The sequence below is a fragment of the Erythrolamprus reginae genome, chromosome 1, assembly GCF_031021105.1.
Source record: "Erythrolamprus reginae isolate rEryReg1 chromosome 1, rEryReg1.hap1, whole genome shotgun sequence".
In the NCBI taxonomy this organism is placed as follows: domain Eukaryota; kingdom Metazoa; phylum Chordata; class Lepidosauria; order Squamata; family Dipsadidae; genus Erythrolamprus; species Erythrolamprus reginae.
This window is the reverse complement of record NC_091950.1, coordinates 105,695,507-105,720,653: the sequence shown is the minus strand read 5'-3', so window position 1 is coordinate 105,720,653 and position 25,147 is coordinate 105,695,507. Positions and strand designations below refer to the sequence as shown.

The 25,147-nt window shown below is 42.4% G+C and overlaps 1 protein-coding gene and 1 long non-coding RNA gene across 2 annotated transcripts; one reads left to right on the top strand and one right to left on the bottom strand.

Moving 5' to 3' along the window:
- Positions 1-2,197: 2,197 nt before the first annotated feature.
- Positions 2,198-13,065, bottom strand: LOC139172284 (CD59 glycoprotein-like). The gene is made up of 4 exons (XM_070761248.1): positions 12,899-13,065; positions 10,859-10,942; positions 5,542-5,637; positions 2,198-2,789 (listed from the first exon to the last, which is right to left on the bottom strand). Exons 2-4 carry the CDS (start codon positions 10,920-10,922, stop codon positions 2,527-2,529), a joined length of 423 nt encoding a protein of 140 aa, XP_070617349.1. The 5' UTR covers positions 10,923-10,942; positions 12,899-13,065; the 3' UTR covers positions 2,198-2,526.
- Positions 9,317-24,785, top strand: LOC139172299 (uncharacterized). Its single transcript, XR_011559862.1, has 5 exons — positions 9,317-9,591; positions 15,684-15,871; positions 20,144-20,305; positions 20,468-20,617; positions 24,624-24,785. It is a non-coding gene; the product is annotated as an uncharacterized lncRNA (long non-coding RNA).
- The last annotated feature ends 362 nt before the right edge of the window (positions 24,786-25,147 follow it).

Below are 25,147 nucleotides of genomic sequence, written 5' to 3'. Positions count from 1 at the left end.
AACAGCACAATATAACTCCAAGTAAATCAAACTTCTGTGAAATCAAACTGTCCACTTAGGAAGCAACGCTGATTGACAACTTGGAGTTTATATTGTGTTGTTTAAGTGTTCCCTTCACTTTTTTTTGAGCATTGTACTTTGAAATTAACTTGGATACCACGGGCTCGTTCAGACCTGCGTTCACCGATGGGCGTAAAAACTAGATTGAAAAGGATATTGAGATGTGAAGCAATATGAAATTGTATTTGGTTTTTTTTTAACAGCTCCTATTTTAATATCACTGATAACTACACAACCCCCTGGATAATTAGAATAGAATAACAGTGGGAAGGCACCTTGGAGGTCTTCTAGTCCAACCCCCTGCTTAGACAGGAATCCTACACTACTTCAGACAGATGATTTTTTTTTAAAGTAGTTATTATGTAAACATTAAAAAAATAAGATAGTACATAATCTATCATTTTACAATATACTTATTTGTTTGTTTAAATTTTGTATTTGCATTTTATAAGACAAGCAACAAAACAACACAACATAACAAACACCACCCCCGTCCCTTTTGAACTGTTATCCTCACAGTTCCTTCTTTATATAGTTATACGGCCTGTAACATCAGCGGTTATTATATGATTATTCTATAGTTCCAGTAAAACTAAGGTCAAGTTGTTGCTATCATAATCTTATGAATAAAGTTAGTTCTGGGAACATCGGGTTTTATTTACAGCTATTTTCAGATGATTATCTAACATCTTCTTAAAAACTTTAAAAAAGTAGTTTTAAAATGGCGGGGGGGGGCAGACACTTAGGGTGTATGGGGCCCCAAAATTCCTGATGGCGGCCCTGACTATAGACAATCTAAGGTTGAAGATTTGGGGGTTGTGGGAAGAAACAATAGAGTCAGGTAGTGAATTCCAGGCGTTGATCACTTTATTGCTGAAGTTGTATTTTCTGCAGTCTAGTTTGGAGCGGTTTAATGGCCTTTGAGGGGAGCCAATAGGAGTATACAGCAGTGGAGTTTGTTAGCACTCTTTGTCAATTTTTAACAATTTTGAATCACTTTTGCTGGTTTGTTAAATGTTTAACTTTTATATGCTGCTTTAATGTTTTCGTATTTTATTATATGCCCTCCAGAGTTTATGTGTGAAGGATATGGACGATTTTAAAATGTGATAACAACCATAAAAGCATAAAACTAAATTAAATTGAATTGAGAACCAAGCGCACAGAGGTATTGTCTGTCGGTGTCTCACTCAGCCACACTGAGTGGGGAGTGGTGGGCCCACTCAAAAGGCAAATTAACACGTATTTTCTCACTGCTTCGAGTCCCAGTTTTTAGTACTAACATGTGGCTTTTCTAAATTTAAGCATGTTATCGAAACAAAAAGTATCATTTCCCACTAGGAGTGACTTTACCCTAATAAGTGCTAAATAAATAGGCTTCAAAACGCTATATTGGAATGGTAGCCAGTCTGAATGTGGACAGTTCATTTAATCACAGACAAGCCACTAAATGTTGATAAGGAAGTATGTAGAGATTCTCAGTCATCCAGGACATGGTTATCCCACAGGTGCTTTTTCAGCAGGCAACTGGACTTTGTTTTTTCTTTGAAGACGTTTCACTTCTCATCCAAGAAGCTTCTTCAGCTCTGAGAGGATAGTGGCAATATATGTTTCTTGCAGTAACCCTTCCATTATATTCCTTGTGTTGATAAGGAACCACTCACAAAAGTGGGAAAGAGGTGGTGTGTCATTCACTGCTACAACTAGAATGGTTTAGCTTTGTTAGTACAAGGTACATGGTTGTTAGGGTTTGCCATTGTAAACTACCTATTGTAGTCTCTTGTACTATCACTTTAAATATTTTGGGCTGGTTCGCCATAAGAGGGGGCCAGTGCTCCTTCCCTCAATGATGCTTTAACGCTTATTCCCTTTTTGCTTTGCCTTGAGGGGAGAGTGTATTTGCTTAGTGCTTATTATATTGGATGGCTTAGTGCTTGTTATGGATTGTTTCTAAGTATGTGTCTTTTTATCTTTGGCTTTACCACACATCCACACTCTGTTAAAATGCTCAGTGTATGTCAAAGGTCTCATAGCTTAGCTATACCGAGACATACTAACAAGCTTACAGGAGAAGCTTCAGCTATGCCAACAAAAAGAGCCTCAAGGTACACACACACAAAATCAATTCAGACTTAAATATGCAATAACATTTTTATTGCAACAATGGCTTGCAAGTTAAAATGTAGTTGACAGTTTTATGAGATTCAAAAGATGTTCTGAACAAAAGCAAGTCTTTATATATCCGCATTTTGCTAATGTGAATGTCTTACAGATTAAGTGTAAGTTTCCAATAGAAATTAAGTAATGTAAGGAAAAATATGAAAAGTGCAATACTGTACAGCAAATAGAATTGATCTACTTAATACTGTATCTTAATAATGTAATCTTTTCCATGGGGAACACTTTCTCAAAAGATACCAGTATTCCGTATTATTTTAAACTGAAAGACAAGGCCCCATTTCAGTTCTAGACTAAAGACTTTAACATATGAACAACAGTCAGCAAGAAAGAACCACTGAGAACTATTTTGCTAGTTACTACATTTGGAACATAGTTGTTTTCAGTTTCTATAGTTGGAGCATTGTTGTTTTCAGTTTCCACAGTTGTAGCATTGTTACACAAATCACTTCGGCAGCACCTATATCTGAAGTTTTTTAATTTGAAATGGTCTGCAATAAAGTCTACATTGCAGTCAGAAAGCTTCCAGCAGCTGGATTTATTTTGTGCACCTTAAAAGAAAAATAAACCAAAGATTATAAATATAAAATTCAGTTTTATCCTACTTAATTAAAAAAAAGTTTTCTGTGCATATAGGTGGAAATTATAGTCTGTTCAATAATTTCAGTTTTTAAAATCAGTTTTTAAAGTAAAAACACCTTAAATGATTTTGTAAGACTTTTCTATATGAAATCCCAAAAAAAGTTTTAAAAGTTGCTGTAAAGATTTTGATTTGTCCCAAATCCTTAATGAAAAATATTCAATCTTATTTTATTGGGAGATTTTACCATCTCTATTTTATTATCCTTCTATCCCTACATTTTGTAAAAGCCTTAGGCTAAATAAAACAGAAAAAATAAGAAACATTCTTTTTTTCCCCTCTGAAAAATAAAATAAAATCAGTAATGATTCCTTAGCCACTCACTAGAAAACAGTTTGCATAATTAAGCATTTTAGTAAAAGTTACTACCATCTCCCTGAAAATACAACCTACTTCAAAAACAAACCCTAGCCTGATTTTCACATCTGCACCTAATATAAGCCCTACCCCCAAAATAAGCCCTAGTAAAGCCCTACCCACCACCGGGTTGTAGAAGGTGGGGTGAGGTGCATGTGTAAAAATAAAACTAGAATGGAGGTAGAGCTGCCCCACACCCGCTTATCTTAGGATTGCCACAATCAGTTCTCCCATGCCCTGACACCTGTTGCGCTGCTGCTTGGCTTCTGTGGCTGGATGCCGTGCTGCTGATCATGCTGGTGCTGCTGCCTGCACAACAGCACAACACACCACAAGGTCTCCTGCCACAAGCAGCAGCATTGGCATGAGCCATACAATATACTGCCACTAACGGTAGCACTGGCCCAATGCAGAAGGGTGACAGTGTGACAGGCATCAGGGCATTGGAGGCATGGCTGTGGTGGTCCTAAGGTAAGTGGTTGTTGTGGTCCACCAGCAGGCTTTGCAGCTGGTAGCTGATTCCAACACTGCAGAGGCTGATGTGATGATGTGCCAGCCACCTGTGCAGCTGGCACCTGAGTTGGACAGTGAGGAGGTTGGAGAGGATTCCATGCCAGAGGCAGAGATTCAGCCTCTGGTACAGAAGAGTCTTCAGAACCTACTGAAGCTCCAATCAGTGATGAGAAAGAAGAAGAGGAGCCTATTCCCAACGTGTGCAGAGCTGCCAAAAGGCAGGCATGATTCCTCAGGAGGAGGTCTCCTCAGGAGTAAGGCTTGGGACTAATTGGCCACTCCCTTAGCCTATTTAAGAGATGTCACCAAAGGAGCAATTTGCAGGAAATAATGTCATTCATATTCCTTCGGGTCTTGAATTCAGAAACCTCTTGTTCTCTCTCTTGGCACTTTTCCTGCATTTTGCCAACCATTGGAAGATCACTATTTTTTACAAGACTGTTTACTCAGCCTTCAGTTATTATTTCGTGGACTCATGCTGGCTGTTAATGAAGTTGAATTTCAGCCAGTGTTCAGCAAAGAATGTTTTACATTGTATTTTTGTTTGACGTCTAAAAAGCTTCACTTTGTTAAGTTGTCTAAAACAATAATAAAGCAGTCTTTAAAAACTAAGTGTAATAATTTGAACATTCTATAGACATTTATAGTTATTGACTTACCTCCTTGCATCTAGTTTCAGCAACTAATTAGCACATAAAAATAAAATTCTGCCCGTGACTCTCCCTCCCAGCAATTTGCCTCCTTGCAGTTTTAGTTTCACTTTAATTTTAGCACATGTTTGTGCTAATACAGTTGCTTGTCCAGGAGGCCAAAAATCAGTTGCTTGTGCTACCAACAAGCTTTCCTATGGTTTCTGCTCAATCTGTAAGAACTGACAAGAGGCTGGATTGCTGCAGATCCTATTGATTAAGCAATGCAATCTTCTACGATCCAGCAAGAAATATCTGTGTCACTTTCCTTCTGCAACAACATCCCTGGACATCTGTTTGATCTGCCACCTTACAAATGTTATCAGTACTTTTTAAAGGAGTACTAAAAACATACCATATTTTCCCAAAAATAAGCCTTATATTTTTTTGAACCATGAAATAAGCACTTTCTTGCCATGCACCCAAAAGACCAATTGGGCTTATTATCAGGGGATGTCTTATTTTTGGGGAAACAGGTAGATCTGTTCTATCCTAGAGGTGATGTGGTGGTGGGAACTGCTTTTGTTTGATTTTTATCTCTGCAATTGGGGGAGAGAGACCGTTTAATGTAATGATGAAGGCATCAGGCTAGAAACAGGAGACTGTGAGTTCTAGTCCTACCTCAGGTACAAAGTCAGCTGGGTGATTTGGGGCCATTCACTCTCTCTCTCAGCCTGCAAAAGAGGTAATGGCAAACAATGGTTTGCAGGGAAAACTGCAGGGATTTGTTGTGGCAGTCCTCAGAAGTAAAAAATGATTCAAAGGCACACAAGTAAAAGTGGGTGGGGGCAGGGGCAAGCTACTGCCCAGACGGGGAGGAACGTAGTGGGGTAGCGAAAATGGAGCTCCACCTCAGAGCATCCAATTTGCACTGAAAGATGCTGGAAGAAAATGCATAAGCCATGCCCACAGTGTGGTAGTAAAAATTTTGGTAGCCCTTCACTGCCTCCAAGTGATACTATATATTGAAATTTTATTGCTGACTTCATTGTATGGATATTAAACTACTCAGAATAATTAAAATCAGTCTAAATATCAGATTAATACATTTGCATATTTCTTCAGAAATTAAATACAAAAATTATAAAATAAAATAATACTCACCATAATTTACTATTAAGCAAATATCTTGTTCACCTGTGCAGGTTACCTGATTGTCACAGTTAGTACTTGGACAATCGTAGCACACTAAAGCATTTCCTAAATAAACAAGAAAAAAAAGAAACTAAACACAATGTTCCTTTGTGAAACAGAATCCCTGTGTCAGGAAACAAAATAGCATCTGAGAAATAAATCACATCCCACTCCTATGCTCACACACACAAGGTTCGGATTTATTAACATGGCTAATTTGGCTTCGATGAAATTCATTCCAACGCTGAACTTCCCTCAGTTTCTGTTCTGCCGGCGTGTTTCAACCACCCGTAATTAGAAGGTAATTAGTCCAGGAAGACACACACCACACGATAAAAGGAAAACCCAAATGTTTTTATAAACAGAAAAACAGAAACAGCTCCCTTTTTGAATGTCAAAGGGATTTTCTGGTACACACAAGGCACAGGTTAAATGCAATCCAATTGTTCACCCAATAACTGGGAAATTGAGTTCAATTCTAAAGTCCAGAGAGTTCACACACAATCTTGAACAGCACAAAAACCATGATCTTAACGAAACAATGAATCAGATAAACTGCCATGAGGCTAAAACACCAGTCTGTACTTTTATCTGTAGCACTAATTACAGCAGCCCCACCCAACCACAGGTGGCCTCATTTTCTCTTGTAATAATCCTTCAGTTGTTGTCTCCTATGCATCACTCTACGCATGCGTGGATGTGTCATTAATTGTTGTTCAGAATCCAGGGATGATACAGATGATTGATCTCCTCCTGGGCTGTCTGCCAAACTCCCCTCTTCCCTGTCACTCATGCTTCCTTGGTCAGAGGAGGCTTCGTTGGCAGATTCCATCGGGAGAAAAACAGGCCTGTGGCAAGTGGATGTTTCCCCCACATCCACCTGCACATTCCTTGAGGCAGGAGCTGGGTCAGAACTAACCACAACAGTTTCCATCCAAGTAAAAGTTCATTTCATATCCCCACACCCACAAATGCAATCATGTGGACCAATGTGGTCCAGGTATTACTGGCTTCTTCATTTTCAATTGCATAAAGAAATGTGTGTTGGTATCAATCTCTGTCTCTCTCTCAAACCCCTCCCATTCCTAATTGCTGCTAGCTGTGTCAGGCCAAAAACCTCTAATTTCACATAATACTTTGGGCCTGACACCCTGTTAGAAAATATTATTATAACTAATCCTTTCTTACTGTTTTGTTTAGCAACTGTTCAAAGTTTTAGCAATGTTAATAGTAATAGCACTTAGACTTATAGTATGCTTTACAACCCTCTCTAAGTGGTTTACAGAGTCAGCATACTGCCCCCAACAATCTGGGGTTCTCATTTTACCCACCTCAGAAGGATGGAAGGCTGAGTGAAACCTGGTAAAATTTGAACTGATAAATTGCAGTCAGCCGGCAGTCAGAAGTAGCCTGCAGTACTGCACTCAAACCACTGTGCCACCATGACTAAAAAACAATGATGGCAAGCCTTTTTTTTCTTGGGTGCCGAAACCGGGTGTGTGCACGCTATCACACATGAGCAAGTGCCCACATCCATATATCAATGCCTGGGGAGGGCGAAAATGGCCACCTCCACCTCCCTGCCTCTCCGGAGAGCCTCTGGAGGCCCCAAATTGCTTGTTTCCCAACTTCTGGTCTGCACGGTAGGCCCGTCTTTCACCCTACCCAGGCTCCAGAGGCTTTCCTGGAGAAGGTAAAAATGTCCTCCCCCATCCCCTCAGAGACCCTCCAGAAGCCAAAAATGCCTTTTCAGAGTCTCCATGTAAGCCAAAAAACAGCTGGCCGGCATGCACTTGCACGCTGGAACTGAGTTAGGGCAATGGCTTGTGTGCCAGTAAATATGGCTCCACGTGCCATCTTTGGCACGTGTGCCATTGGTTCACCATGACTACCCCAAGGACTCTGGACGGCTCACAAACAAAAATAAACATCCAGAATAGTAAAAGCCTATAAAAACAGTTTAAAAACAGTTAAAATAAAATAACAAAACCCATGCATGCCTTATGTGGCTGGATCTCGGTGGTTATCTTCATCAGATCAGGTGTTTACTGCTTTCTGGAAGGCCAGCAGGGTGGGGGCAGTCCAGATCACAGGAGGTAACTGTTTCCAGAGAATGCATCTGGAGACCAATCAGGAGCCAGTGCAGGCCACAGAGGATTGGTGTAATATGGATGGACCCAGAACAGCTCGGGCAGTTGCATTCTGGACCAATTGTACTCTCTGAACACTCTTCAAGGGTAGCTCCATGTAAAGTAAGTAATAATAATCTAACTGTGAGGTGACAAAGACACGAATGACTATGAGAAGAGCCTCTTGTTCCAAGCAATTGGTGCACTAGGCAAACTTGTGCAAAGGACCCCTAGCTACAACTGTTAATCTTAGATATGAGTCTAGGAGGACACCCAGATTGTGAAGCCTTTCTGAGGAGGGGATCCCTCAGAACCAAGGATGGACATGTGGCATAGTCTTTCAGAGGCAGTACTCTCAGCCACTCAGTCTTGTCAGGGTTGAGTCTGAGCCTCTTAATCCAGACCTTCACAGCCTCCAGGTACGGGCACATCATATCCCCTGCTTCACTGACCTGACAAGGGGTGTATAACTGCATGCCTTCAGCATATTGCAGATACCTCATACCATGTTGTTGGATGATCTCACCCAGTGGTTTCACATAGATGTTAAATAGTAGAGGAGAGAGGAGCAAACCCTGAGGCACCCTGCAAAAGAGGGGGTTGGGGGTCAACCTCTGTCCTCCTACCCACACTGATACCGACCAGCCAGAGAGATAGGAGAACCACTGTAACACAGTGCCTCCTACTCCCAACTCCCTTAGTCATTGCAGAAAGATATCAGGAGAGGGGCAGAACTAATGGTCACGATGACACGGAGTTCCCCTTTGCCCGTGGGGGTCCTCCAAATCCCCATCACCTGGGGGCCTTGGTTCCTATGGAACCCATCCAGATCCTCCCTGGAGGGGAGGTGAAGATGAGGTCACTGTCGGGAGTCTGGTTTGGGGTCGGCATATCCCCCAGACAAACTGGTTTGACCTCCATGCCTTAGCCAACAAAGCCACCACACCGATACCACAACAGAAGCATTCTCAAGAAGCTTGGTAACACCTGGAAAGAGAAACTTAAGCTTAGCGCTTGAAAGAAAGAGGAGAATTAAAGACTGTGCTGGTGAGTGTTGCTGCCAAAAGAGACGAGATCTTTAAAAAAAATTGCTTTGATTTAATTTGGAAAACTTGTTTGCCGAAAATGGAGGAAGCAGATGATTGGCGGTGTGACAACAGCAGAAAGCCTCTGGAATAGCAAAATGCCCAAGAACTGTTTTTTCTTTCTTTTTTAAAATACAAAAGCATTGAAAATGAACTATCTATTGTTGAATTAATTAGAAAGATTTGATTGTTATACTTTAACTTGCTGAAGAAACTGAAGAAAACAATGTCACGGAATAACTTTATGGAAGAACTTTTTCCCTCTTTTTCCCTTCTTTCTTTCCTTTTTAAAATATAATAGCGTTGGAAATGATTTGTTTAACTATTGTTGAATCAATTGGAAAGATTTGATTGTTATACTTTAACTTGCTGAAGAAAGTGAAGAAAATAACATTACGGAACAACTCTATGGAATTTATTGTTCAACATCCATCTGCTGGTCGGAGGAATTACTACAGGGGGAATTTCTCCCTATGTGATTTACAGTTGATGGCCTTGGCTTAAGTGTGTTTTTCTACAGTGATATGGAAGGAACCGGTCTCTTCTGCATGGGTTGGAAAACAGCTGGTGTTGGTGACAAAAGAACTCTTTCCTAACTATTGAAGCTTAGAGAGCGTCAGAGTTATGGAAGCTTAGAGACAGAAATGGAAAATATCACACAAGAATTTAATGAGCATAGCACATATAAGGAGGTTACATTTGGACATGGAAAAGGTTTTAAAGGGACAAAGCTGCCAGGTGGAAGAAGATATGGACAAGAATGAAGACAGAAAAGCTGATTTGGATAATGACATTTTTTTTAAAGGGTAATTATTTTTATTTTATTTTTTTTCTATTTACTTGAATTGTTCTATTATGGCTTTTTTCATATAACCCAACCAAAGAATCTCTAAGATTGCCCCCACTGACACAGACAGGCAAAACACCAGAATAGAAACTGACAATAAACAGCAATCCTTAGTATAAAGTGATCAGATTTTAATATTGGTAAAGAAGGAGACCATTGACTGGGGGATTGGGAAGGTTCTTGATTAAAAATTTGGTCTATATGTAGCAAAGATAATGTATTTTACTCTCTATTTCCTCTTTTTCTCTCTCTCTCTCTTCCTTCCTCCCTATCTATTTCTCTTTCTCTCTCCCTCCCTCCTTCCCTCTCTCTTGTTCTGTTTCTCTCTCTCTCTCTCTCTCTCTCTCTCTCTCTCTCTTCCTCCCTCCTTCCCTCCCCCATGGTTTCAGCAAAGCCAGGCTCAGCAAAGGGGCTAAATGGAGAAGCTCGCACCTCACACCATGGCCGAGTCGGGGAGGGTGGAGGAAGTAGAGGAGGAGGGGGGAAAGGAGAAGGAGCTCAGCAGCTGAGCTGCCCAACCTTTTGCAATGAAGGAGATGGCCAGAAGGACTCACACGGGAGGCGGTGGAAGAAGGGGAACTTTCTCAGCTGCTGAGGCTTGTCAAACCCCCGGCCGCTTTGACTTTCTTCTACCAGCTGCCAGCTCCACCTGCCTCTTCAGGGAGTGGCCCAGCTCAGATGGACTTGGAGGCTTTGCCCACAGCCTATCTGCCCGGGTCTTATCCAGGAGGGGGTCTAGGCCAGTGGGGGTGGCTTGACGGGAGGCTATCCAGCCTGGAGCCGTCAATGACTGTGGCGGTGACTGTCACATCAGCTACCTCTGCATGGCAGTTGATCTTTTTAAAAAAGCTGGACATTTTTGAAACCCCGCAGGACGCAGGACAAATTATCAAAAACAGAACTGTCCTGCCAAAAGTTGGATATCTGGTCACCTTACCTGAGTAGCAGTGATGTAACCTAAGTTAGAGTAATGAAACATCTACAAGAAAACAAGCAAGCTCAGAGAACAGCAAAGATGGTTTCATACAATTCAAACCAAGAATCTGACATTCAGAAGAATATAATCTGTTCTATCATTACGATATCATCCATATAATTCCAAACTATCAAACTAAAACATAGTCAATCCTTTGAATGATGAGCCATCTTTGCCTCCCTGTTCTATTCTTCTGTTCCTTGCATTGTTATCATTCCCTTTCAATTTACCATGGGGTTCACTTACTCACCTGAATGGAAGAACAAAGCCAAAGCAAAGGTAATAATGGCAGCAGTGACCAAAAGAGATTTCATCTTGTTTTTTTCTATTCAGCCTACATAACAAAAAAATATGTGGTCCTATCAGATCTTCTAAATCTAAAATAAACATAATCATCTTAACTGAACAACGGTATTTGTATCCCAAGCCACAAATTTCTATACCCTATGCCATTCTGCCAGCCTTGGTTAAAACTGTAATTAGTGCTAAATAGGAATATGATTTTTTTTTAGACATGTGACAGAATATTCACAAAAGGCAACAACACTGAGGCTGAAGAAAAGATGTTAAATTACTGGTCTCTAAAGTCAAACTGCTAAATGAAATATCATTTCTACTAAACTTCAAAACACTTTTACAGTATATTGCATGTATTAAAAATGTAATTTATCATAATGTAAGAAAAATGTTATGTTAACATGCTACGCTCACTACTCCACTGTTTTCTTAAAGACGTTTTTGCTGGAGATCTCTCATCATTAGCTGTATCATTATAATGGAGTTTTCTGCATAATGACATGGAACAGTTGACTAAGATTTAAGTGATTGTCCACAAGGGCTACAAAGATCCTCCTCACAGTTACTGCAATCAAGCCACATTTCCCCTAATCTGTATCTGCACATTTGGTTTTTCTTCCCAAAGTGTAAAACCTTACTTTTCTCTACATTCAATTTCATTGTGTTAAATCGGGTGCAAGCTTCAAGTCTTTTGAGATCCATCTGGATCTTCTGAGTCTGTCTTCTGCGGTTTTGGATATTCCTGCCTGTTTAGTGTCATCTGCAAATTTGATGAGTTTCCCTTCTACTCTCTCATGTGACTCGTTTAATCAATGAATGAATGAATGAGAAAAGATTCAATTTCACCTCAGTTGTTTTTCCTCTTTCTTTAGCCATTTTTGTTATGTTTTAATGGTAATATTTATAATCTTAAGAATTTAAATTGAAAGTGATGAGATGATTGGCATTAAATTTAATAAATACAAATATTATTTTTGAAAAATCAAGGAAAAACATTATAAGTTGTATCTGATATCGGTTTTCTGATTTTGGACACAAGTTCATTCAATTTGGATTCAGCATTTTAAGTATTTGCTATTAATATAGCAAATTTTGTTTAACATAGCAAATAAAAGCATATTTCATTTATTCCTCTCCTGCCTTTATTATGTTTAAAAGTAACTCAAGGCAGTGAATACCTAACACGCCTTCCTCCTATTTTCCACACAACCACAACCCTGTTGGAGGGAAGTTGTGCTGAGAGTGAGTAGACTAAAGTCACCCAGTGGGCTTTTATGCTCAAAGCTAGATTAGAAGTAACAGTCTCTGAGTTTCTAGCCTGATACCTTAACCACTAGACCAAACTGGCAAAACACGTACAATATATGTTGTTGTTGATGATGATGATGATGATGATAATAATGATAATGATCCAAGATCCTGTTTCAGCAGGTAGTTTCAGCAGGCAGAGTCCTTGTGGTGTAATTTATTATTTATTTATTTCTTCTTTGTTTGATTGACCTGTACATTAAAAACTATTTTGAAGCAAAATGCTTGCCCACTTCTGCTTTTCAGCTTTGGCTTGAAAGCGGCCACTCACTCCCCCTAAGTTTCTACACTAGGCGCAAAAAGCCACCTGGAAAGAATTTTTTTTTTAAAGCTTACCCCGAGGCGAGATAGGAGGTTAAATTTGGAGTTCTGACCGAAAACAAAGTAGCAAAACAACGCTATGTAAACTCTGATGGTTTATTTTATATTTTCTTTTATTTGCCTCTGCACTCGCAGGGCATTTTGTTTGGGTCTCCTGCTATCCAATCCCACCCTAAATCCAAGCCAAAGCCCAAGAATAGCTGGGCTGATGCTCCCCGCTTATGCCAGTGCCAAAGTGACCTGCCTACCCCGGATTCAGACTCGTATCCGGCTAGCGGATTTTGAAGGAGAATTTGAGAAACCAGCTAAAATCCAACACCGTGCCCGAGGCTTTTTCACAGGAGGGAAAACAGTGAATACTTACAAGGCAGCACTTAATCAACACAGATAGGAAAAGACGTCTCCCCGTCAATTCTCAGATCTTGCCTGCCCTCTCAACTTGTGGAAATTAATATATATATGGAAGTAACCGGGCCAGGCTTATAGATTATTCTGTCATTGGCCAGGTATAGGCTTACTGATCCCTGACTGGCTGCAAGTTGATGTATATTGTTGCCTATATAGAATAAAGGACTATTTCTTGGCTTTACATTTTAATTGCTTCTTTATCAGGGTGTGGTGTACAGTATGTCAATCATAGTATAGCGATAGGAACGGGAGTCCAAGATTTTTTTTTTAATGTATTAACATTATTCACGTATACATCAAGACATATACAGTGGTACTTGTACTTAGGAACTTAATTCATTCTGTGACCAGGTTCTTAGGTAGAAAGGTTTGTAAGGAGAAGAAATTTGTCCCATAGGAATCAATGTAAAAGCAAATAATGCATGCAAACCCATTAGGAAAGAAATAAAAGCTCAGAATTTGGGTGGGAGGATGTGGAGGAAGAAGAGGAGGAAGACAGTCACTGCTGAAGAAAAGAGGTGAGGTGAGGGGAATAAAAAAAATCCATAACTTTAAGGCTTAAACAAGGGGGGGACTCTGACGTGGTGAGGAGGAGCACACGCCTCCCATACACCTGGTGCGAGGCTGCCTCCCATACACTGCGCCAGAGAGAAACCCAAGCGGGCAAGAGGGGGGAACTTCCAGCTCCTTTGACAGTAAGGTGGCTGCTGCTGCTACCTGCTTCCTCTTCCTTCCCATGCTGAAGGGCTTCCCCTCTCTGCTCACTTGCTCGCTTTATAGCTGGTGCCTTTCCTTCACTCTAGTGACTCCTCAGTTTGGCTGAAGCTGAGTTGATCTGGCCGGGGCAAAGCACCCCATTTGCCTTTCTGCGCCCAGATGCTCCGGGAGGCAACCTCGCAATGGGTGTATGGGAGGCAACCTCGCAAAGGGGATATGGGAGGCAGGGTGAGGGAGTCACCACAGTGAAGTGGTTTATTCCCCCTCCAAGTGCACAGAAAAAGGAAAATGATCTGTTCACTCTGGGCTACCCAGAGCGAAGGGAGAACTTCTTTTCTCTGGGTGCTGGCAGAGGTTTATTCCCTCTCCAATCGTCCAGAGAAAGGGAAATGCTTCATTCACTCTGGACTGCCAAAGCCTCCTTAAGCGCTACTGAAAGGCTTCTCTAGCAGCCCAGAAAAGCCCGGGATGGCCGGGATTAAAGGAGGAATGGCAGGAAACTGGCCGAGTCTTCGTGCCGCTCTCAAATTTCCTGGGAAATTTTTCTGGGCTCAGGTTCTTAAGTAGAAAATGGTTCTTAAGAAGAGGCAAAGAAATCTTGAACACTCAGTTCTTATTTAGAAAAGTTCTTAAGTAGAGGCGTTCATAGGTAGAGGTACCACTGTACCATAAATGATATCGAACTTTACATAGTTGGACATTACTATGCAATAAACATTTAACAAACATCCTAATTATGCACCTTTTATATTCTTGTTGCCTGTGTTTCCCCTAATGTTTCATGTCACTCCTCTCCCTCCCTCTCTTTCCTCTACCTTCTTTCTCCTTCTCTCCCTCCTTCCCTTTTTGCCTCCTCCTCTTCTCCTACCTACACTCTCCCTTCACCCATCCTCTGCTTCCTCTTCCTCCCTCTTATTCTTTCCTTGAGTAAATCCATTTATAATCCATCATGTGGTTAACAGATAGGAAGCTCATACAGCCTGGGTAGCTTCAAGGCAGGGCTAGACAGATTCATGGATGCCAAATGTATCGGTGGTTATTGAAACGGATGTCCAAGTGCCACCTCTATGTTGGTTGAGGCAGGCAGGATTCCCTTGGGTACCATTTGTTGGGCGTCAATGGAAAGGGAGGGTTTTGCCTTCTCTTTCTGCTCAAGATCCCCATGTACAACTGGTGGGCCACTGTGTGACAAAGAATGCTGGACTCGATGGGCTTTGGCCCAATTCAGCATAGCTCTTCTTATGTTCTCACGTTTTTCTATATCCATATTTATATCCATATTATTTTTTCTAGGTATATTCTTATTGCTATCTTAATGCTGCCTCCTTTACTGCCTAATTTTGTCACCTGGATCTAACACCTTCAGCTTTCTATTTTTCTCTAATTTATTTGGTGTTATTTATCTTCTATGCATATTCATTTTCCATCCAGTTAAAATCGCCGAAATCTTGCATACATGTATGTCCCTCATGATATTTCAGTGTGTTTTTGCTTCCTACGCATGGCAGAAGCAAAAACATTCTGGAACATACATGCATACTGCATGCGTAGCACACAAATGTGCACACGCATGTGAGAAAATTAAAGCACTGGGAGCGGCAGTAATAGCAATCCCTCCCTGATCAGGTCCCATTGAATTTACAGTATATAAACTTATTTTCCTTCTCCCATATAGCTATCAGGCTCTCTGCCTATGATGATCTCTTCCTTTAGTTGCTGGAGAATCTAAAATGTCACCTGTTTTGTTCTGACTTGTTTGATACAGTGAATATTGACCTGATGAAAGACTGCAGCTTTTTCTGCTAATGATATTGGTAAGAAGTAAATAGGACTTTTTTTAAAAAAATCAGGACAAAAGCGTCTGGAGAACACATCCTTCTTTCTCTTTTACTGTCTCATACTTCAGCAGGTGTGTTCATTTTCTTTTGATCCTCTTATCAGAGTAACAAGATGAACAAGTCTGTATGTATGCATTATCAGAAAAAGCAAACCAAATCTTTATTTTCATTTTTGTCTCCTTGCAGGACTATTTCAAGTATAGAAGCTTGAGAAGAAAGAAGCAAGGAAGGAACATGATACTCCATAGATTACAACAAAACAGCCCTAAGAAAAAGTGGAAGGATAGGAGAGATTTGAACTTGAAAATGAATGTAATGAACACATGAAGACATAGTTAGAAATGAATGTCTGGCTGTGAACAAAGGTCTAAAATGTATGTCAGAATGTAATATTTCAAAGTTTGGTGATAATTACATGTTATTCTTTAATGAATAGTGATAACATAAGAACCAGATAAGAATTTGATGGAGTCATATATGCAGCGTTGAGAAGGAATGCTCTCCTGAACAGGAACATTTTGCTAGGTAAAACATGCCTAAAAACAAGTTGAACGCATATTTGTCTGTCTGTTTGTTTGTTTGTTTGTATGTTTGTTAGTTTGTTTTGTCACGTATGTGTTCTGTCGAGCTCTCTGGCAGAATCCTCCCAAAAATTCAGATACAAATTTCAGACACACATACGTTTGAAAATGCAAAACAATTTCTTCATAATGAAAATTCATTTAACTAAGCCCTCTTTTTGTATAGCAAAGAGCACTCGTCTCCAAACAAACTGGTAATTGGTACAAGTCTCTTATCAGTTCTGAGATACTTAGCTTGCAGCTGTGAGGCAATTCACAGTCCTTCTTCTTTCACAAAGTGAAACAACCTTTGCTCTGCTTTAGTTTCAAAGCGAGGAAAAAGCAACAGATCAAGGTTGAAGTCAGCAAGGCAGGCACGAAACACAATGATCAGATAATCCTCCATAATGGCCGAACCCACACGCTGCTCTTTATAGCAGCCTCACTAATTACCACAGCCCCACCCAACCACAGGTGGCCTCATTTTCTTTGATAATAATCTCTCAGTTGTTGCTGCCTATGCATCGGTCTCCACATGCGTGGCTGTATCATTAACTCTATTCTGAATCCAAGGAGAGAGATAATTGATCTCCTTCTGAACTGTCTGCCACACTCTCCTCCTCCCTGTCACTCATGTCTTCTTGGTCAGAGGAGCTTTCATCAGCAGATTCCACCGGGAGCAAAACAGGCCTGCAGCATGTGGATGTCTCCCCACATCCACAACCCTTGGAGCAGGGGCTGGGCCAGAGCTAACCACAACACGTATGTATTGGTGGTATACAAAGATATAATATTTATATACATGATACTAGTAAAAGAGAAACAGTAGGACAGGAGATGGAAGGCACTGTGGTGAACTGATGCACGCTCCTTATTGACCTCTTAGGAATCGAGAGACGTCAACAGTGGATAATCTAAGGATAAGGTTTAGGGGGTTACGCGATGGTACTAGAGAGTCTGGTAGTGAGTTCCATGCATCAACTACTCAATTTCATTAAATAATTGAATAAAGAGGAAGACAAGGCTGTTCTCTTGATTGTTTAATATAATAATGGATAAACATATGAATTGTTTGGTGATGTTGGATAATATGTTAGTTGATAATGTGAATGCATGTGTACAATTGAAGATTAACCCTATTGATTTCCAGAAGCGGTCGGTTCCTCCCAGTTCAGACTGGTTTGCCCGAACCGGTAGCAACCTCTTGGTGACGTCACAATTGCATCACTGAACTGGATCGGTCGGTGTCGGTCCGTGGGTGCCGCCATCTTTTTTTGAATTTTTTTGAATCTTTTTTCCTTCTGAGCATGTGCAGAGGCTGAGTTCCAGCACTGTGCATGCGTTCATCATCTTTTTTTCCAGGTTTGGGGGGGGGTTTCCATTACTGCACGTACACATGCATGTTAGGCATGGCCATCCAGTGAGGGAGGGAGCAAACAAACTGGCAACAAGATAAATTGGAATCCACCACCCCTGATTTCGAGTGAATATGAGGTCAATTGTATGATGCCCCAAGGAATATGGAACTGAAAATTAATGTTTCACTAACACATAAATGTATTTGACAGTGAAAAAGAAATGAAAACTTTCATCTTTTTGCAAAAAGCTGGGTCAAGGGGGTCAGTTTGTGTACCTAGCTAGAAAGTTTACTAAAGGTGGGAAAACAAAGGGAGACATTTTCAGGTGCTAAATCTGGATGACTCTTGCAAGTCAGGAGTAAAATTATCAGATAACAGTCACTTCAAATATCACGTGAAAAATGTGAGTCCAGCTGTATTGTCCCTTTCTCTGTCATGAGTCATAAAATTCCTGAGGTTCAGTGTACTTCAAGAAAGCAACTTTTTCTTCTGAGAATCCACCAGAAGACTCTATGTTCTTATGGGGACAGGTCACAAAGCCAAAATACATAAAACGAGGAGACATGCCCACACAGATCCATAGGCAGTATGGAAAACAAAAGATCCATGAGCAAATAAATGATTGAGCATTGATTATTTTTTTACCTTAACACTAACCCTCCCCCCCCTTCAATTAAAAAAAACCTGCTGGACAAAAAGGTTATTTATGAAAACTTTACCCAAATGATTAATTCCAAGATTAACATCATACCAGCAATTAAGTAAACAATAACCCAATCAAGGAACTGTCAAACAGTAATCAGTCGAAACAAAGAACTTCTAAGACTACCCCACCAACACTGAGAGGGCGAGCCACTAGAATATTACCTGAGAGCAAACACACTCTTTACTAGCAGTGATGATGCCGGTTTGGATAATGAAACATCTGCAAGAAAACAACCAATCTCATAGAGCACCAAGCAGGGGTGAAATTCAAAAATTTCCCCTACCCGTTCTGTGGGCGTGGCTTGGTGGGTATGGCAGGGGAAAGAGACTGCAAAATCTCCATTCCCACCCCACTCCTGGGGGAAGGATATTGAAAAATCTTCATTCCCACTCCATTCTGAGGTCAACCAGAGGTAGCATTTGCCGGTTCTCCAGACTAATCAACATTTCCGCGACTGGTTCTCCAGAACCCCTCCTACTAAGAATCCTGCTCATAAAGACCTTTGTGTCCAACAGTTTATCTTCCATTGAAAGGGAGAAAAAGAAAGCATAAAAAGACCAGTGATCAATAATTTATTTGCTCAGTGGTTTTGTCTTGTTTATCAAACTGCTTATGGATTTGTGTGGGCTGGTTTCTTCACTCTGTGCATTTTGGCTTGGTGACCTGAAGGAAGGTGTCCCCAAAGCGGCCATCATTGCAGCTGTTCTCCCTCCCCACAGCTCAGAGCTCCAAGCAGAAGAGGTCCTTGGCTGCTGTGAAGAAGCAGGAGCTCTGGGTGTGCCACTCCCGCTTCATTCTCTGAGAGACGCTTTGCTGGAATATCACTCAAGACTTGGCTCTTCCCCTAGATGCTGAGGTAGAGAGAGGTCGGTGAATGTTTATATCCATGATGGTGAACCTATAGCACGCATGCCAAAGGTTGCACACATGGCCGGTACATGAGACTTTGCCGTGTTTCAGCTCCAACTGATGTTTGGCCTTGGGAAAGGCCGTTTCACCCTCCTGAAGCTCCAGAGTCCAAAAACCAGCACAATGGGAAAGCAGGAAGTGCAGTTTACGAACTTCCGGTTTGTCCGTTCTGCTGCTTTTTTGCACTCTGGAGGGTTCATGAAAGCTTCCTGAAGATTCAGAGTGCAAAAAAACAGCACAATGGGCAAACAGGGAGCGCAGTTTCCGAACTTCCAGTTTGCCATTGTGCTGGGGGTTTTTTGCACTCCAGAGGGTTCAGGGAAGCTTCCTGAAACCCCAGAGTGCAAAAAAACCCCCACAATGGGCAAACAGGAAGTGCATTTTCCAAACTTCCGGTTTGCCATTGTGCTGGTTTTTTTCACTCTGGAGGGTTCAGGAAAGCTCCCTGAAACCCCAGAGTATAAAAAACAGCATAATGGGCAAACCGGAAGTGCATTTTCTGAAATTCTGGTTTGCCCATTGTGCTGTTTTCTGCACTCCGGAGCTTCAGGAAGCTTCCCTTGAATCCTCCAGAGTTCAAAAACAGCACAACAGCAAACTGGAGGTGCATTTTCCCTAACTTCTGGTTTGCCATTTGGGAATTTTTTTTACCTACCAGGCTTCAAAAAGGCCTGTGTGCATGCATGCGGGAGAGGGAAAGGATGTGTGCATATGCACGCATGCTAATACATCTGCAAACACCTCTTTTGGCATGTGAACCAAAAAAGGGTTGCCATCACTGGTTTATATGATGGGTTGCATTAGTGAAGTATGATTGCAGGATCAGGTTTTTCTGTTTTAGGTTGTATTGCCTTTTATGAGTTTTAAGCCTCTACATTGCCACAAGTTTGGCTTTAAGATGGGAGGCTATCAAATGTGTTAATTAAATTTAAATAAAAATATAATCAGCTTAACCTTTGCCTGGATTAAATACAGACTTTAGAGCAGTGATGGTGAACCTAAGGCACGGGTGCCACAGGTGGCATGCAGAGCCGTATCTGCTGGCACACAAGCCATTCCCCTAGTGTAAGAAATGCAATACACGATTTCTTCTATTCTTTTCTTTATTCACAGCAGGAGGTTAACAAGCGGCTGTAACACTTTCACTCAGCCGCGCTTCCAGCAGAAGACGCGTAAGACCAGAAGCCGTCCTATTTATAACATTTAGCCCAGCAACAAGCCGCGGCTGACAGCTATCCGATCTTGGCGCCAAATACAACAACCAATAGGAAACAGGTAAACAGTTTACATTACTTTGGATTATTTCTGCTTAACAACAAGTATTGGAAATTTACCTAGAAACAATTCTTTTTTATTTAACTGTGGACATAACACCCCTCCCCCTTCTGGTTAGTATTTATTCTGTCAAATAAGTAATATAATCATCCAACCGGGCAGGTCTTCGGGGTGTCCTGTCTGACCGGCGAGGATCATGGGATACTTGGGTGTCTACGGAAGAGGAGGGTTCCTCATGTCCTGATGCATACGATTCTCCACGACTGACAGGTGGTAGAGAAGGGGCAGCGCTGGAGAGGTCAGAGTGCCCAGGTAAGTCCCAGTCTATTTGTTCCTGGTTTCTGCCCGGTCTGTTGTAACTCCCTGCGGGGAGTGAAGGAGTAGAAGCCCCATTATTATTGTTATTCCCATTTTGTCTCAAACTGGCTGTCTCCTGTCTTTCCCTTATGTGGTCTATGTGTCTTTTCCACAGACGTCCATCAGTTAACTTGACCATGTAAGTCTTTGGGCCAGGTTGTTCGGTCACAGTGCCACGTTCCCATTGCTGGCCCCTGTCAAAGTTTTTAACAAAAACTGATTGACCTATGCACATTGCCCTTTCTGGAATAGTCATATTTACATTTTTTTAATTGCACAAAAGAGGGGTGCAGTCTGTCCAGGGGAGACCTCAACTTCCTCCCCATAAGCAGCTCGGCTGGACTTTTGTTAGTGGTCAAACTGGGTGTAATATGTTGAGTAAGGAGAAAGGTGTCCAGCCTCTCCTGCATCTCCCCTGCTGATGACCTTTTAATGGCCTCTTTGGCCACACGCACATATCTCTCTGCCATCCCATTAGACCAGGCTGCGTGGGCCGATGTTAAAGCATGTCTGACCCCTAGATGTGCCAAGAACACCTCAAACTGCCTTGATGTGAATTGGGGCCCATTGTCCGACACTATAACGTCTGGACACCCATGTATGGAAAATAATTTTCTTAAAGCAGTTATAATAGCAGTAGAAGTAGTGGAACCCAACAAAATAATGTCTAACCACTTAGAGTAGGCATCCACTATGATGAGGAACATCTGGTGGCCTACCGGTCCTGCCAGGTCTATGTGTACTCTTGACCATGGACTTTGGGGCATGTCCCACATTGCAGGGGTGGTTTTAGGTGGATTAGGTCTCGAATCTTGACACTGTGCACAAGTGGCAACCCAATCCTCAATTGCTTTATCTAATCCAGGCCACCATACATAACCTCTGGCCAGAGCTTTCATTCGAACCACCCCCAGGTGACCCAGATGTAACATCTTTATGACTTGTGGCCTTAAAGCAGCGGGAATGACCACTCTGTCACCCCATAGAATGCAATCATGCATGACTGACAGCTCCAAACGTTTAGTTTTGTACTCCCCCACACCTGGGTCTTCTCCATTAGGTGGCCAACCTTTTAAAATATATTGTAGTACCCTGTGTAAGGTAGTATCTTTTTTTGTTTCTATAGCCACTTCTTTGGCTGTAACCAAGGGGTCAGTATTTAAATCTATGAGGAGGACATCAGCTGCAGGGGCTGGGTCCTCTACCCTCTGACCCAAGGGGCAGCGGCTCAGTCCATCAGCATGGTTTATGCTTGAGCCACCTTTATGAATGAGCACATAATCATACCCAGCGAGGAATATTGCCCACCTAGACATCCGCGGAGACATAAAGGGAGGAGTAGGGCGACCAGTGGCTAGCAAACCTAGGAGAGGTTTGTGGTCAGTAATCAATTGGAAAGGGCGACCTAATAAATAGTGGTGAAATTTCTTCACCCCTGCCACTAGTGCCAATGCTTCCCTGTCGATTTGAGCATAATTCCGTTCGGCCATAGATAATGTTCTGAAGAAATAAGCCACTGGGGCTTCTTGACCATTAGGGAATACATGAGCAAGCACCCCCCCCACGCCGTACGGTGAAGCATCGCATGTAAGTCTAAGTGGTAGGGTCGAGCTGTATTGAATAACAACACTATTCGATGTCAATAGATTTTTGACAGCTGTGAAAGCTAGATGTTGTTTCTCTCCCCATTCCCAAGCTGCCCCCTTGTGGAAGAGCCGATGAAGCGGCTCAGCTGCGGATGCCTTTTGCTTCAAAAAGACGGAATAAAAATTTAAAAGACCTAGAAAGGCTTGCAGTTCCGCTTTACATGTGGGAGCTGGGGCATCCTTGATGGCCTTTATTTTGTCGTCTGTGGGGTGTATTCCCTGTGAGTCTATGCGGAACCCCAAAAATTCAACAGATGGTGTTTCCCACACACATTTTTCAGGCTTAAGTCTCAAACCCTTATCCCGTAGATGAGAGAGAACTTGCCTAATTCTGCCATACAACTGCGCAGGGTGTCCCCACAAATTAGGATGTCGTCAAAATAGGGGACCACCCCTTTAAGCCCACTCAGCAGTCTTTCCATCAACCTTTGGAAAATACCAGGGGCTACGCTGACACCGAATTGTAACCGTGTACATTTGAAAGCGCCCCGATGTGTAACAATCGTCTGTGCCAATGCTGCTGGTATGCCTGGGCAAGGTCCAGCCTCGCAAATAATTTTCCAGCCCCTAGGGTATGCAGCAACTGCTGTACAACTGGTATGGGGTATGAGTTATGCTGCAACGCTTTGTTAAGGGTTGATTTATAATCTGCACATACTCTGAGTGAGCCGTCCGGCTTTAATGGGGTTACTATAGGGGTTTCCCAAGGGGCATGTTCAACAGGGACTAGGATGCCTTGCCTCTGCAGCTTCTGCAATTGTGCATCCAGCTTCTCTAATAAAGGCAGTGGGACTCTCCGTGGCTTTAAACGAAGGGGAGGGACATTAGGATCCAATGAAAAAGAAATAGGAGGACCCTTATACGTGCCCAAACCCTCTTGAAATACCTCTGGAAATTCGAGTATGAAATTAGGCGTTCCCCAGGTGGTTATTTTGTGGAGGCCAGTGACAGCCAAACCCAAAGGAGACATCCAATCCAGACCCAAAAGGGAGTGATTTGCCCCTTCAACAACTAACATTGGCAACACATGGTGAACATTTTTAAAAGTGACAGGAATTCTAATTCTCCCCAAAACCTGAATAGGATGTCCCTGAAAGTCATTAATGGCAATGTCCAACGGTTGTAAAGAGTCTCGAGACAATGCTGGCACATAGAGCCGCAACTTATGCCACGGCATTAAAGTGAACTTTGAGCCAGTGTCAAGTTCCATGTGGCAAGGCAGGTGATTGAGGAGGATCGGGACAACAATTTTATTGGGGGGGGAGAAATAGGTGCCACAGTCGGAGTATGGGTTATTACCTCGGGGGGTCCACGGACGTCTGGTTCCTCTGCCTTGCTGCCTGAAGGGGCGATAATAGCGTCGGGAAGAAAAGGTGGGTAGAAATTCTTGGTTGCCAGAGAGATCATCTGGTAGAGTGGCCCGGCAGACGGCGGCAATGTGGCCTCGCTTGTCGCAGCGGCGGCAGAAGGCATCTTTGAAGGGGCATCTGGATCTCGGGTGCTGGCCTCGGCATCCGGCGCAGGGCTGGAACGGCTGACGGAGTTGTCTCGCTGGTGGTCCTCGTATTTGACAGCAGTAGTCTTCATAGGAATCGAGGTCTTGAGGGTGGTAGTCGTGGGGACGATTCCCTGGGGTGCGATGAGTGTCAGAGATTTTACAAACAGTTGGCAGCTTGTCATTTGATTTGAGGTCAGCTGCAGCGGCTTCGGCTACCTCAGCTGTTTGAGCAGCTTTGATTACATCCTGCAGGGTGGAATCTTCCGCTGCCAAAAGTTTGTTTCTAATTGTGACATTTCGCATGCCAAAAATAATGGCATCGGTCAATCGAGCTTCAGGATTCTCGAATTGGCATTTAGCTAAAATCGTCCTAAGACGAGTAGCAAATTGGTTAATGGACTCTCCCTCAGCCTGAGAGGTACGGGAGAATTGGTGCCTGTAAACCCTCGCAGGCTTTGTGGGTTTAAAATGAGATGCCAATTTTTCTCTCAGCGTGTCCCATGGCACGGAATTAGCGGGCTCAGGATCAGTCAAAGTGCCCGCCAAATCAAAAATTTGAGAGCCACAGTAGTTAAGAAAGAGGGCTCGTTTTCTTCCGTCTTCAGCATCCTTCATTCTTGCTGCCTCAAGGAATATTTCAAATTTAGCCATATAGGCAGTCCAGGTTGACCTCTCGGGGTCAAATAACTCAGGAGGTTGGATGATCGATGGGGTCGACATTATGATTTTTGTTTAAAAATAAAATCACCTCTAGACCCTCGTCGCCACTGTAAGAAATGCAATACACGATTTCTTCTATTCTTTTCTTTATTCACAGCAGGAGGTTAACAAGCGGCTGTAACACTTTCACTCAGCCGCGCTTCCAGCAGAAGACGCGTAAGACCAGAAGCCGTCCTATTTATAACATTTAGCCCAGCAACAAGCCGCGGCTGACAGCTATCCGATCTTGGCGCCAAATACAACAACCAATAGGAAACAGGTAAACAGTTTACATTACTTTGGATTATTTCTGCTTAACAACAAGTATTGGAAATTTACCTAGAAACAATTCTTTTTTATTTAACTGTGGACATAACACCTAGCTCAGCTCCAATGTGCACCAGTGTGCTGGCCAGCTGATTTTTGGCTCACACAGAGGCTCTGGAAGGCGTTTTTGGCTTCCAGAGAGCCTCCAGGGGGGTGGGAGAAGGTGTTTTTATCCTCCCTCAGCTCCAGGAAAGCCTTTGGATCCTGGGGAGGGCAAAACACAAGCCTATTGAGCCTACCAGAAGTTGGGAAAACAGCCTGTTCCTGGCCTCCAGAGGGCCTCCGGTGGTGGAGGCATTGAATGATGGGTATGGG